At 37.1% G+C, this 14,649-nt stretch overlaps 1 protein-coding gene across 1 annotated transcript in view; it reads right to left on the minus strand.

The window, feature by feature from the left end:
* The window catches only part of NPAS3 (neuronal PAS domain protein 3), a 532,332-nt gene extending 521,066 nt beyond the window's left edge, over positions 1-11,266 (minus strand). Inside the window, exons 1-2 of the mRNA XM_026849299.1 lie at positions 11,235-11,266; positions 10,801-10,890 (exon numbers count right to left, since the gene is read on the minus strand). Of these exons, the coding sequence (XP_026705100.1) occupies positions 10,801-10,890; positions 11,235-11,266 (122 nt within the window). The remainder of the gene's footprint in view (positions 1-10,800; positions 10,891-11,234) is intronic.
* Positions 11,267-14,649: the final 3,383 nt, after the last annotated feature.

Below are 14,649 nucleotides of genomic sequence, written 5' to 3' on the forward strand. Positions count from 1 at the left end.
ACTAGGTTATGATCACCAGGCCTCTCACTTCAATTCTGGTTGAGAGATTTTTGAGGGGGTGAAAAAGCTCAGAATATTTCTGGAAAGTTTTCATTTACATCATTTGATTTCAAGGCAAAGGAGCTCAACCATGTGAGATTTAGCACTGTCACAATTAATCAGGCAAATCACACCATCAGCAGGATTCTACAAAGACCAAAAGTGAAGTATGTGAAACATGTGAAGCAACTCAGAAGATTGTTTCTCACCCTTAATTCAAGTCTACAACAAGAATAACTCAAATGAAAAAAACCCAATCATATTATGAAAAATAGGATTGATTTTTAAATGCAGTACAGCTCTTGAGTCTTTTTATCCCAATGACTATTCACTACAGAGTCATGGAACAACTAATGTCCCTTCAGATTCTACAATAGGAGTCTTATTTTGTCGAGCTTTGAAATCAGGAAAAGTGAATTACTAAAATCAGATGAGGTCTGCATTAAGAGCATTTTGCCAACAGAACAATCTTGGTACGCCACTGTGGCAAAGCACTAAGCACGTAATCAGCTGTATCAGCAAAGGCCTGCTTTGGAATCACACAGGATTAGTATTTATTAGCAAAACAAACAATATCAGTAAAAGAACAGTTCTGCAAGTAAAATAGCATCTGCTGTAGAGGTTTCTGCTGATGCAGCTTTGTCCAAGTGGGATTCTACACCACTTAAATACCTCCAGCTGACCAAGCCATACCAAAATATATTATAGGCTTGGCTTGTATTCTGCTCTTAATCTTAGCGCAGTATTTCACTCAAAATATTTTGATCATTTTCTAGCCTTACTAACAAAAAACTCACAATTCAACTTGCCAAGTAAGCAAAATATGTATGTCCTTTTTAGTATAATATCCAGCTCAAAATATAGAGCATGGCAGCATTCTCAGGGCAAAGAAAATACCGCTAGAGAAAGCCACAGTATATACTAGGCCAAAGCACAGTTATGATCAATACATTGATCAGTACTGGTCATCGATTATATAGATGACAGACTGCCTATGGAGCGCCTGTGACCCTGGGGTGCTTCCAGATATCCCAGGACTAACAGGCTGCCTGACTCCTTGCACCCTGCAGCGTGACCGGTTACACAAGCCATTGTACAGCTTGAAAACCTTTGTGCTGCCTCCCTTTGCCTGCACTGTCTATATGTGTATCACTGAGAATCGCCAGCAGAGAGTACTCTCAGAAAGGGCAGATTTTCCCCTGGGGCAAGGGGCAATGGACAGTAGCCCCTCTCCCCCAGCCACATGAAGCAGCAGGTATAGTAGCTTACATGAAAGGATATGCAGAAGGAGGGGACAGTTCCCTGCCCTAACGCTGTGATGACCTCCAATCTTAGAGGTAGCAAAGATGATAATAATAGTTCACAAAGTCCACTGCAGTCAAGACGCTTATGGAGCTACTGCCCTAGGCATGTGAGTGAGTCACTAGAATTTAGCAAGGGGGTGGAAAACTATACAGGACACTTCTAGACAAGTGTACAATTGATCAATGCATAAAAATTCAGCAGCCCAAAAACTGCACAAAGATGTGTAGGGGCCCTGGCTGCGAGTCAGCTGTGGAGGAAGCACACTGCAGTGTCACAGCCAGCTATGGACAGCTACATGAAATTAATTCATTCAACTGCTGCTCCATTCCCCACAGTCCATTTAGCTGACTTTTGTGCAGAGGTAGGGGAATTTCACCTTTTATATAGATGCAGCTGGAAAGACTTTACACACAAATTATTCCCAGTACACAACACATACTCTAAATAGTGCAGCCTGATTAAATGGTACATGATACAGCATCTTAAACTACTCTGCATCACAGTCTGCAATCTCAAAGATGGCACAGACCCAACATTGCTTATGAAACTGTAAGACAAAGTTCAATGAAACTGTAACAGGCAAAAGTATCTACTTTCGTAAGTCTCCCTGTTAGTCAATGAGAAGAAAACTTTGAAGGGTGACACACTGTATCTTTTCTTCTTGTTGATCAGATTTTTTGTTTGGTATTTACGAGAAATTTACTCCCTGTTTACCAGAAATTAAGAGCAAGTCTTAATTATACAATTTTTTGTTCATATAGTACTGCAGTTTTGCTGTTCTTTGTTGCTTTGTTGTTTTTTTTAAACGACACAGGACTGTTTTATACCTAAAACCAACACAAGTTAAAAATTGTCACTTTCTTATTGTGCTCAGGTAGAAGTATGCTTTGCACTTCCATTCTCTTTTTCCCTAAAATTATTGTATTTTCTTTTGAAAAGTGTTTGTGTATGTATGTATATATGTGTGTGTGGAACTTCAAGACCATAAACACCTGACAAAAATGTTGTACAACAAAAAAACTAATTTTACAAAATGTAATGCAAGTGTTGTTTTCTGTATACCAGTTGCAGGTGATGGAGACTTTGCTAAATCTTGCATGTTTTAATTGGAGCAGTATTTGTCTTAAAGGGAAAGCAAATCGGTGTAAATACTTTGACTACAGATACCGCTGTCATAAAGGAATTCTAGCAGAAAGTCAGCAGTTTTGTCATAGATGTCAGAAGTTTAGTGATACTGCTGCATTTGGATGCAAAACATGAGTTGTGTCACTTCTGTATCATGAAGCACTATGGCTGGGTGGGGAATTAATAAATTGCTAAACAACATAAGCCTTAAAGCTAAACAAGGTACAGTGTTGCACGGGTCTATTAATTAGCCAACTTTAAAAAAAAAAAACAAAACATCTTCACTGAACAATTTTGAAGTTTTCTCAAATAAATCCTTTTGCAGGGTGGAAGAAAAACAAGGGACAAAAATGTTATCCAAAAGCTTCATTACTGGTAAACTCTGAACTTATTTTTCAATAAAGCATTATGCTTGATGACTTCATTATTTAATCTTCTAGTCATTTGAAATGCTGTTTTAGTTCTAAATAAAAGCATCATTTGGAAAAGAAATTAAAAACATCCATTTACGAAGAAATCCAATATGAAAGATTTTAGGGTTTCCAAACACGACCTCTTTGTCCTTCTTTTTTGATAAACACATTCACTAAATTTCTTAATGACTTACAAATAATCTAGTTTTGTTTCCAGAAACAGCCTTTTTCTTTTCCTTAAAAAAAAAGGGAATTCACTACTAGTCATCACTACGGATACACAAATTTTCAGGGGAGAATTGTCTTCTGTATTTCAACAGCATCGCTATGCAAAACAAGCCTCACATTACTTTAAAGAAAGGCTGCAGCCATCTCGTACTGCTGCAAGTAAAGAGAGTGCGCTCATGACTCACTGCCCGTTTGGTTGCAACTCATCAGTGCCGGCAGCCCTAATCTGCTCCCAGCCATTATGACCAGCAGCTCTGAAATATGGATTAGATCTACCCCAAGCACTCCATGCAGGGAAAGAACTCCTTGAGCCCTTTATTCCCCACGGAGTACCTGTGCAGGAGAATAAATCAGCGATATGAAAGAAAACATAAAATCCTTCCCAGTAAAATTTGCAGATGACACAAAAGATAATAAAATGGTAAATACCAGGGAGTTGTCAGTTCCACAGATTGCATGGCAGTCTGGGCTCACCTGAATAAGATGTGTTTTAACACAGCTGAGCACAAAGCTGTCTATCTTGTAACTAAGAGCACAGATTCCAAACAAAGACAATATAATAACCTAGGAAGAGGCATATGGATGATGGTGGATAACCAAATTAATATTAGCCTACAGTGCAATACCCTGGCTAGAGCAGCGAAAAAGATCCTTTGACATACAAGGCAGTAAACATGGAGTAGCAATAGAAAAGGATTATATAAATCACTACTGATGTTGAGACAGAGAATCTTTCCATTTCAAACAGCACGTAACAACATGGTTCTAGTTTACATCTGTGATCCCTGATCACTACCACAGAAACAACTAATAGACTATACTAGTATTCAAACTAGGAAGACATCAAACAGCTACAAGAAGCATTTAAATTCTGGAAAACTTGCCCTGCTAGGAATGAGAAACCTGTGTCAAAGAGGAAGATAAACGATCACTGGGTTACTGTCTACAAATATCTAAATGGGGCCAAAGAACTGAGGAGTGCCATGAATGTTTAAGGAGGACTTTTCAGTTTCTTAATGCTGGATTTGATATGTTTCTGCTACATAAAAGTTAAAAAACTTCAGACTAAAAATAAGGTAACAATACTTGAACTAAGTACAGTTCACCTAAAGAAAGGCAGGATTTTCTTTCACCTAAAGTTCTTATAATCAGCATTCTCCTTCTAAAAAGGACCAGAAGTTGCAAGACTGTTGTTATATTGTTCTTTTAAATCAAAAGATGGCAAAGAGTTGGAACTTTGCCTTTCAAAAGCATACCTAAAATGCTCCAGGATAGCTTTGTTGCTGCAATTCATGGCACTTGCATGAGCTTCAGGGCAGGTATTTAGCTAGCTCCTTATACCTTAGGAATCATTATTTCCCCTTCCCCCAAGTTGTGGAATGATCATATAAATTGTTAGTAAACCAGATGAACTTGTTATCTTGCTCATTGTTTCCTCAAGTGATATTTCGGATATACTTGGTATTAATGATTCTGTATTTGTGCAAAGCAGCGATTTACTGAAAGAGCATGGGAAAAGTGAAACCTTGCTCAATACACAGAGTAGTTCAGTCACAGATAATTTGAATTGATCTATCCATTTCTGAAACCAGTAACATGACTCAAAAAAAAAAAAAAACAAAAAACCAAACAAAACAAAACAGAAACCACCCCACAACCCAAACCAAAATACCCACAAAAATAAACACACAAAAGGAACCCTTCATATCTGAAATGAAAATGAAATGTAAAACCAATTTTCTGTAGAATTTCAAAAAACCTATATTAACAGGGAATTAGCAGACTGTGAATAATATTCTACTGAAAGGGTGTGGTTAAGGGACCTGAAGACCCAGACAGTTTAACACGGATTGTGTGCAAGACAGCAAAAGGTAATTACCTAATTGGTCAATTGACCAATACCAAATTCACTTCAGGATTTAACTCAGAATAGATACTACAATTATAGATACTGCAAAGCTTAAACGAATCTTCAAAATTTGTATTGAACTATGAACTGAATAGTATTTTGTAAACCTAGATATGGCCTTTGATTATTTAATGGAAGATTTTCAGGTAACATGTATGCATTGCACCTATTCTCTATTCTGGCTACGTTCCATTAATCTCAAAGTAAAATTTGAAAGACTGCAACATCTAAGTGTGTCATAATAGAAATATAAGTATGACAAAATTTCTGTTATTGAAAAATTTTGAGTGCTGTTCTCTCAAATGCTCCAATCAGCCAAGGATTAGATGTTCAACTTAATGCTAGCCAGCGATCATTAATCATTTTAAAGTGGCACAGCTAATGTCCTTTCTTACCCAGAGAAAGCCCACTCTCATATCTTACGTGTAAGGAGACATTGGCTCACTTCTGGATGTGTTTTAAACTTGGTTAAAGACTCCTTTTTTTCTTCCTGTAAAAGACATCCAGAACAGCTCAACACAGAGAACCAGCAGATATACCTAAAGCTACACAAAAGTGAGAGCAGACACAGGCATCTGTAACAGGGATAAAGTTTTGCCAGTCAGCCTCACACTGAGGCTGTAAGACTTGAGTGATTTATATTAAAAGGCCTGTTACATGAGTTAGTGGTGGCTTCTCTGCCCCTTGCTGATATAGAATGAATTAGGTTTTTAGCTTTCGATATTTTCTAAGAAGAGGTCAAATTTATGAAGAGAGGATGTGTAGAACCTTCTTCAAATACTCTTACTAAATTCACATCGCGAGGAGAAATCTCAAGATGTGAAGTGAGGGAACACTGCTCCAGAGAAAGATCCACTGTGCAAGAAGATGAGTCTCCTTTCTGTTTCACTAGAGTAGATCAACTTAAATAGCAGCTTCTTCAGTATGTTCTCTTAGGTTAACCCCTAAACATGGGATACTGAAGTCATTGCTGGAAATAAGCTTGTGTACCCTACAGCATTAGCTTCAATGACAGCCCTGTTGTCCTACATGTTACATGGTTTTCCTAGAGCTAAAATAATTGTTTCAGACTAGTGTATCTTTTCCTCAGCTATATGATATCAGATGAGTCCAGATATATAAACAAAAAGTCTGAAAAGTCTTACATCTTTCTAAGTCAATTTATGTGCAACACTAGAACTAAGAAACAAAAAGACAGAAAAAGATAATGACCTCTCTCAGCCATTATCAACTTCTCTATGCCACTTAAATGATTACACTGACCTTGAACCAGCACACCCAGCTGCAGAGGAGCCAACAGGAGGTTTTAACCCACTTTCACAAAGTGTTCCAAACGGAGATCCACCCATTGCCTCCTCCTCTGCAGGTCTTTTTTGCTGCTTTGTCCACACTAAGGTGGTGATGACCACTGCAGACCACATCAACAACCCCAAGAAATCCTTCTTCCCATGTTCTATATCTGGTTGAATTCCCCACTAGAAACTCTGAGAGTGCTATTTAGTCCATTATAAGGTTTACATTCTCATTTGTGTTTTCTACTAGGGCCATGAGATTTCTTGGGTATACAAAGCAATTCTGATTTTGTTTTATCCATTTGATAAATAAACAAGTCTTAATTTAAACCTTAGAGGCTGACAAGAATGTTTTAGCCTCGTGCCTCCTTTTCTTAGTTGTACAAATATTTATGGGTTTGAGTCAACATATAGTCTGAAGGGAGCTTATTTTGGTCTGTTAAATTCAGTTTTGAGCATTTACAGGCTCAGGACGAGAATGTGTGTATGACCAAGCTACACCTTCCCAGACAAATTGCTCCACTACTTAGACTGAAATCAATGAGCCTTCTGTTCTGTGCTCAGTTCTCCAACTTGCAAAGAAATGAAGGAAAAAAAAGAGCTAATAAGACCAGAGCTGTATTTCTGGGATTTAAATGAGGCATTTTCCCTACATATTTATTCCATGCTCTTGATTTCAGAAGAAATACCTTACTGTAGAACTCTTCTCTACAATCCCAGAAAGAGACATGACCTTTAAGTCTGCTTAATATGGACAGGAAGAAATGAGGAAGAGATGATTCTTCCATCCTTGCTTTGGAGACAGCACACAACAGCCACCAAACAGAATTTCCCCTCATGACCCAGGTGATACTCTGAAGGGCCACTTTATGAATGGAATAACTTCCAGGCTGAGAAAAAAAAAAACAAACTGAGATATCCTCTGCTTGTACACAACAGAGACGCCCCTGCAGACAAGCAAAAAAACCCCTATTGTTGACACACCATTACTCCTTGTAATTTAGCAACAAATAAAACTGGAGCATGGGCAGGGAGCTGTGCTCCTCTTGGGCTATCTCTGGAGATCACCTACCTGGGCTTTGTTCACTGTTTGACACTCCATAAAGGTGAACAAGAGTGCAAACCATAGGTGTCTGAGCAGCCAGAAGAAAAGATTTTCAATCCTAGGCAAGAGGGAAAAACCTTGGCAGTTTGGTTATAGTAAAGTAGCTAGAACTGAACAAGGAAGATTTTTATTGTCAATCTTGTTTGATATCACAATAGAAGAGCCTGGACATTCCTGACTACAGCTGTGAGGACTGGAAGAGGAAAGGGGCAATATTCAGGAAGTTGATGGACAGCCATATTCCAGGCCACTACCTGACAGGCCTCTCTGGTTTTACCTCCATAGCTGGAGACATGTCATCTACTTGCAAAAGCACAATAGTAAAATCTTTTAAGAATGCTTGTTGTGTTCGTCTCTACTGCTACTGAACACAGAAACTATCTGTAATTATTTTTAAGCTTACTTTCGAGCTTTTTAAAAAGCATATTTACATACTCAGCCACATAAAACACAGACCCATGGCAACCAAGGGGGGTGGGGAGATGCTAGAAATAAAAAAATGTTCTTTTGCCAACAGCTTTTGAGATTATGTCTTCCACTCTGTTTCAAGCAAGATATCTAGTGGCAGCTATGAGACTCAATTGCAAGAGGATCATAAATAGCCTAGAGGAATCTGTATTAAAACCTTTACTATTTTGCCTACTTTATATATACTAGCTTACATAATCATTAGTCCAGCTCCTCAGGAACTTACGTTGCAAAAAGCTTTTTTGCAATTTTTTTATAGTACTATAATGTATTTACTAATCAATTAATATAGTACTATAACATACTACCTTTAAGAACTCTCACAAACTGTTATTTCTAATATGTATTAGCACTAAGATTTGACTAAAAAGGTTACTTCCCCAGATGTTTTCTGAGAAGTGTTTCTGGAGTAGAAGGTCATGGTTTGATCCTTTCAACGTTTTACAGAAAGGATCAGAATATCTCGATTTCAACTGCTAAATAGCTTAACACAAAATACCTTCAGTAGATACATGGTTAAGCATAAATCCAGAGTAGGCTCTCTACATAAAACCTCTTGTAATTTTAAAATGAGTTGGAGAAAAAAGTCAATCTCCCAAAGCCATGATTCTGTGTCCTGTCCTACTCTGCACAGCCAGTCCTTAAAATTCCATTAACTCTCAGAAGATAGCCATTTTGTGTCCAGCACAGAATTTATCCTGCAGTAAAAAGAAGGGTCACACATCCCTTTCTGTTGACCACCAGTGGCGTTTTAACATGCTTTCTCCCTTCCCTAGTCTAATCAGGGAAGAAACTAAGCCTACATAAGTGATGCACATGAACAACCAGTACCAAATGTTTGTATTTCTGGTAGCACTAAAGTATAAGCTTTAAAAATGTCAGGAAAATAGCTTGATTTTTTTTTTTATCTCGTTTAGTGAGAAGTTTTCAGTAACTTCTTCTTCTACCATTGGAAATAAATTTCTAATAAATTACCAAAAACATCCATTGGGAAGAAGACAGAAAGAATGCCTCAGAACTTAAATAGTGTGGAAGAAATACAAGTGAGGTGAACTGGGCTATATTACTTCAAAATTCACATTTCAGGAATGACAAAACAGGTGTCAAAACTAACAACGTTTCATCACCAGTCTGATTTCTGGATTTTGCCTTTTGTGAAAGCTATTTAGCCAATGCCTATTTTCACTTACTTACCTACTTGTAAGTGAACATCTTTATTCCATTTTGTGGTCAGCACAGGTAGCTGTTTTTAACTACAAATTCTGCCTAATTTTAAAAGTTCAGATAATCAACTATGTTGCAGCATTCAGAGTGAAGCCATTGCTCCATTTAACTCATGGCAAACTGTGACAAGATTTCTTATCTCCACAAAGTTTCAAAATCTTGAGGATTTTCTAAAAACTGACATAAATAGCACATAATAAAGCTGCTTTATACATTTAAACAAATGAATACATATTTACACTTACTGAACTTGTTACAAGAGAAGTTAAACAACTGAAGTTCTATGGTCACATCCAAACCCTGCTAGATTCTAGTCTGCTTCAGTTACCCTGGACACTGCCGTTATTTAGACAGAAGAGAAAATACATCAAAAACTCGAAGAGTGCAAGAAATATTTATAAATCAATGTAAAATCATGAATAAATCATATCTCACACCAATAGTAGTCATTTCCAAATAAGCCAAGCAAGAGGCAGATTAACATTTTGGCTCACCAAGTTACATTGATGCTGTAAATTAATGAATCTAGATTTCTCTTTTCCTCTCACTTCTGTAAACCAAAAATCATACTCTTCATTTACACTGAAATAACAGCTTTTACTGATGTAGTTGTGCCTATTACTAAAAGAAAAGATATAGGAAACAAGCAGCAGGTTATGGAATAAAAGAGGGGATGAGAGAATATGACCTAAAAAAATTACAATGAGCATGACTGCCTTGCCAAAGAAACATTTTGTTGCAATGCAGAGTACCACTGATTTTTAGAAGCTAAGGGGTTTTTGAAAGATGAAGTATGTTATACACAAGATGATAATGGTATCACTGGGATACAAAACAAAAATATAGCTGGAGTGTGAAAAGTAAACACTAAGTGACAGAAAGCAGTTTAAAAATCCAACGAGATAACAGAAAATTCATAATGCATTTGCAATATATAAATACAAAATCATCTACAATACACCTGCCAAATATATACTTTTCAATTCTATGTAGACATAGATTATTTAATCCTTACTACAGTAAAATAGAAACTTCACTGATTGCAAAAGTAACAGAAGTCAAGCACATTACATTTGCCTTGCCCACGGCAATAGCATTTTTGTCAGAAGCACCGGTAAAGATCTTGAGTTAAGCGCAAAAGCGGGCTCTGTTAGGGCAATGGACAAAGGCAAACGACTGGAAAGCAAGAGGACTCAACTTCAATTTAACTGTCCTGTAAGGTACATACTAATTAGCTGCAAAGCTATGAAATCCAGGCTAGCATGTTAAGTCTGCTACATGACAGTATAATTTGACTTCTTAAAGGATTATGCAAATTACAGCTCATCATTCCATTACACAACTGAAAAAAGTGACAGCTAATTTATACATAACACACCTTTCAAATCCCTAAGATGTGAAGCACCTGTGCAATACATTTTGCCTACATTTTCTAGTATATACATTCTTATTTATTACACTATACAGAAGCATACCTAAGAGATTTAGTAAAGTCTTAGGGTTTTTATTTGTTTTTTAGCTTTTAGAGCACAATCCCAAAGAATTAAACAACATATTTCTGTCCCTGCTGTAGAGGTTTTGCACACAAGCAGAAGTGTACGGTTTCAACACACGTGTAATTTCTGAATAGCGGGAGAGCACGAGCACTAAATGCACGAGCTAGAGGCAAGACTCACACAGATTTCAACATACTTCTGGTAGGTAGATTCACAGTAGATTCCGTCATATCGGTAGATTTTCCTACATTCTGATTGGTTGGGCAGAGGATGCTGGACAGTTATTCTGTAGAGGCATCAAAAACAGATAGACATGACTAGAGGTTCTCTACAGGTAACTGTAATGCAGGACAAATCAGTATGTTGAAATTTATTTTTCTTCTTTTATTTTTAAATCAAACATCTTTCTGATCTCTTTAAATCAACTGCCTTGTGCACATAACATCCAGAGTTTCCACTTTTCAAAATTTGCACTGAGAGTAAACTAAACTTCAGTTCTCCATAAGAATGGAATTCTTTTTCCCATAAAATAAAAGTGGAAGAGGTAAAGAATTTTATGAACCAAATTGATACTTCACATAGTTTGCATATATACAATAGTGTTTATAAAATTGATTATGTATTGTTTACTGTTGCCGTCCTTCCTCAGGCAGAACATCCATTTCTATCAGCTGGGAGTTTGTCCAGACAAAGACCAAATAACCCTCCAATTTAAAATGTCAACAGCAATTCTCACAGAATGAGGATGTTGTGGCATTATGAGGACTGTGATTGAAGGTGCTCAGCACCATCTGAATAATGCCATATGTTCTCAGATCAACTGAAAGGAAATGAAAGTGATTGGCAGCAATCAGGAGGTGCGCAGCATCTTGTAAAATCAGGCCCTAAAAGATTTGTCAATCATTCTATTATTCATCCCTCCCCAACTCCCTGTTAGCTGAAAATATAATTTGGTTATAAAAATTCAATGTTGTTTTTAAAATATACTTGGGAATTGCACACAAAACAGTACCCACCAATTTTCCTTTTTTTTTTTCTCCCTCTTCTCTGGAATAAAAACACATTTTAGATGCTTTTGTATCTTCCACAAATTAATACCTTTTTCCCTTTTAATATAATGGCAGTTCACAACAGTAAGTATAAATTATTTGAGAAATTTTACACATTTTTCAAATGTAGAATTCTAGGCTGTGAATTTTTTAAAAATAAATAATATTGTCAATATAGAACTATTTTTTATTGTTATTATTTTTACAGTACTACATCTATATAGCTCCAAGCTAGTCTTCTTTTTTTAAAATCACATATTTGTTTCAACAGTAATTTCAGACTGGAGATTTGAGAAAAAAAATTAGTATCATTATCCAGCAACAAGCTTTACAAGAAAATGGAAAGTTACCTACTGTGGAAACTGAGGGCCTTTCTCAATAAGACTGCATCTACACAGAGTGGCAAGTGCATACCATTCCATGTCATAACAGCCCTGGCCCCTTACTCATTTAAATTGGAAACCTGGTCTGAGCATGCCTCAGCACTGTTTTTGGCCCATGGGAACCCATGTGCAGGAGGGAGGAGACAGCTACCTGATGAAGGCAGGACCAAACGCCTCCAAATCCTGGGATATTCCTGCATTCACCAATTAACGCATAGACAGAGAGACTTATTTATTGTGATACTCACGGCCTTTAATGCCTAAGCATCATACATGGTGTACATGGAAAGCTAAGTATCTTAAAATGGGATTTGCTGCACAAGTGCTATCTGCAGGGAATCATGCAAGCTAGTAAAAAAGAAATCAATTAGAGGAGAGTTTCTTCTATGCTTGTTGTGCCCAAGAGACACAAACACTTCACTCTGGGTCACCCAGAAATGCCTACATCAAAATGAATTCAAGCCTCAAAATTTTCAGTGCATCATCACATTGGCTGACCCATGCTCCAACTTTAACTCACCCTTGCCTTTTTTTTTTTTTTTCTTTTTTTTTTTTTTTGAAAAGAAATCTAGAAGAGCTATCTGGTTTTACACACCTTCATCAAAGACACAGGAAAACTAGGTTCTCCATGCCTCTCAGCCAGAAGAGTTTCAAACATATGTCCCCCACATCTCCAAAGACTATGACAAAGTCCTTGATAAAAACTCTTTTAAAGCAAGGGACATGTTACCTCCTCCTGCTAAAACAACAGTACTGACAAAAAAAAAAAAAAAAAAAGAGAGCATGTATATTAAGAGTCATTCAAAAATGCATAAGCAGCCCTTGCAAAAACTATCAGAATCCTTCCCAGATGAGTGCCCTCATCACAGGGCTTCAGAATTATGCTCTTTCTTCTACCGGTTCTCTGGCCAAATGAACCTTGAATAATAATACCGATTATTGCTATTACTTGAGTAGTTAAACAAGTGGAGTAGAATACGGCTCACTCCAGAAAACCTTTATTCTGAAGCAGTTATGACATTCTTCTGGGAAGTGGAAGATGTGGGTTTGAACACCCATGTGATGAAATAGGTCCTAAATAAATATTCACTTAAACAAGCTAGTGCAGAATACCTGTCAGCTAGATTTTGCTTGTTTGTTTTATTTTTTAAGACAAGAGCCGTCCTTGTCATCCATTTGAAAAAAGAGCAAACTGAAACACTGGAGGTTCCATCTGAACATCAGGAAACACTTTTTTACTGCAAGGACAATCGAGCACTGGAACAGGTTGCCCAGAGAGATTGGGAAGTCTCCACTCATGGACAGTCACTACTTGCCTGGACACAGTCCTGGGCAAGCCACTCTGGGTAACCCTGCTTCTCCGACCCAGAAGCTTGGACAAAAGGTCCCTTCCTACTTCAACCAACTGTGATTCAAGCCCAGATCAGAGTTTTAGACTGTGAATCACAATCCTACTTTACATCTAGCCAGAATTAGATGCCACAACCAAAGATGAGGATGGGATTAGAATATGGGGTTGGGGTTTTTTGAGGGTGGGGAGCACGGGGTGTGAGTTGGTTTTTGTGTGTTTTGTTTTTAAACTGAGGAATATATGAGTCTCTATACACAACACAGTAGCTGCTATGGTCCGTAGTCTGAGGGAAGTATGGATTGCACTTCAGAAGCCAAGATCCTATGACCTTTTTTGGACCTAGCCCTTAGCCAACACTCACTAATAATTTTGTTTAAAGAGTTATTTTACTCTCCTCCATTCCCCCTCAGCTGCAACACAAATAATAATAATAATTTTTAAAATCATATCCCAAACCACTGAGCCAAATAAAACATCAATGTATATCTCTTAAAATCCCACTGACTTCATCAAGATTGCATGGCATCTGAATTAGCACAGAATGGGGCCTATTGTGCTTAACCTGAAAAAGCAAACAGTCCTGAGACACTATGGAGTGCATTTCGAAGTACACAACAGGTTTTGGACTATGCAGCTACCACCAAGAGCAATGATTTGGAAAAAAAAAAAAAAAAAAAATCTGTATTTTCTTGTATGATGTTTGTCTCTTAATTGTTTAAGGTTCACTTTAGCATGCCAAGTGTATACCCATAAATGGGCTTTTATACTGAATAAATGTCTGTCTTTTATGTATTTAGAAGCTGCCTAACACCATCACACCCATTTGCCCTCTGTCCTATGCCCTATGTACTTTAGCTGTCATTTAATAGATTTACATTTACAATTAATTATCATCAGATAACTAAGAGGTTGTGGGTCAGAAATGGGTCAGAAATTAAGACTACCTCACAGAACAGCTTAATCAGCATTCCTTACTTAAAAAAAAAAAAAAAAAAAAAAAAAAAAAAAAAAAAAAAAAAAAGGCGTGGGGGAAACTCAAACCAAAATAAACCAACAGAAACCATAAAACAGAAACAAGTGGCAAGAATTACTGGTTAGGATCAAAACAAACATTTACCAAGACAATCAGTCTTGGTTGGGTTTTTTTCCCCCTCTAAACCCCTAATTTTAGACAATATTAACTGAATTAATTTTGCTAACTTGTTTTGAGCACATTATGTCAGCAGACAGAGTATACCTCTCAGGTTCCACATTCAAAATTG

The sequence above is a fragment of the Athene cunicularia genome, assembly GCF_003259725.1.
Source record: "Athene cunicularia isolate RWA chromosome 5 unlocalized genomic scaffold, athCun1 chr5_part1, whole genome shotgun sequence".
Taxonomy (NCBI): Eukaryota; Metazoa; Chordata; class Aves; order Strigiformes; family Strigidae; genus Athene; species Athene cunicularia.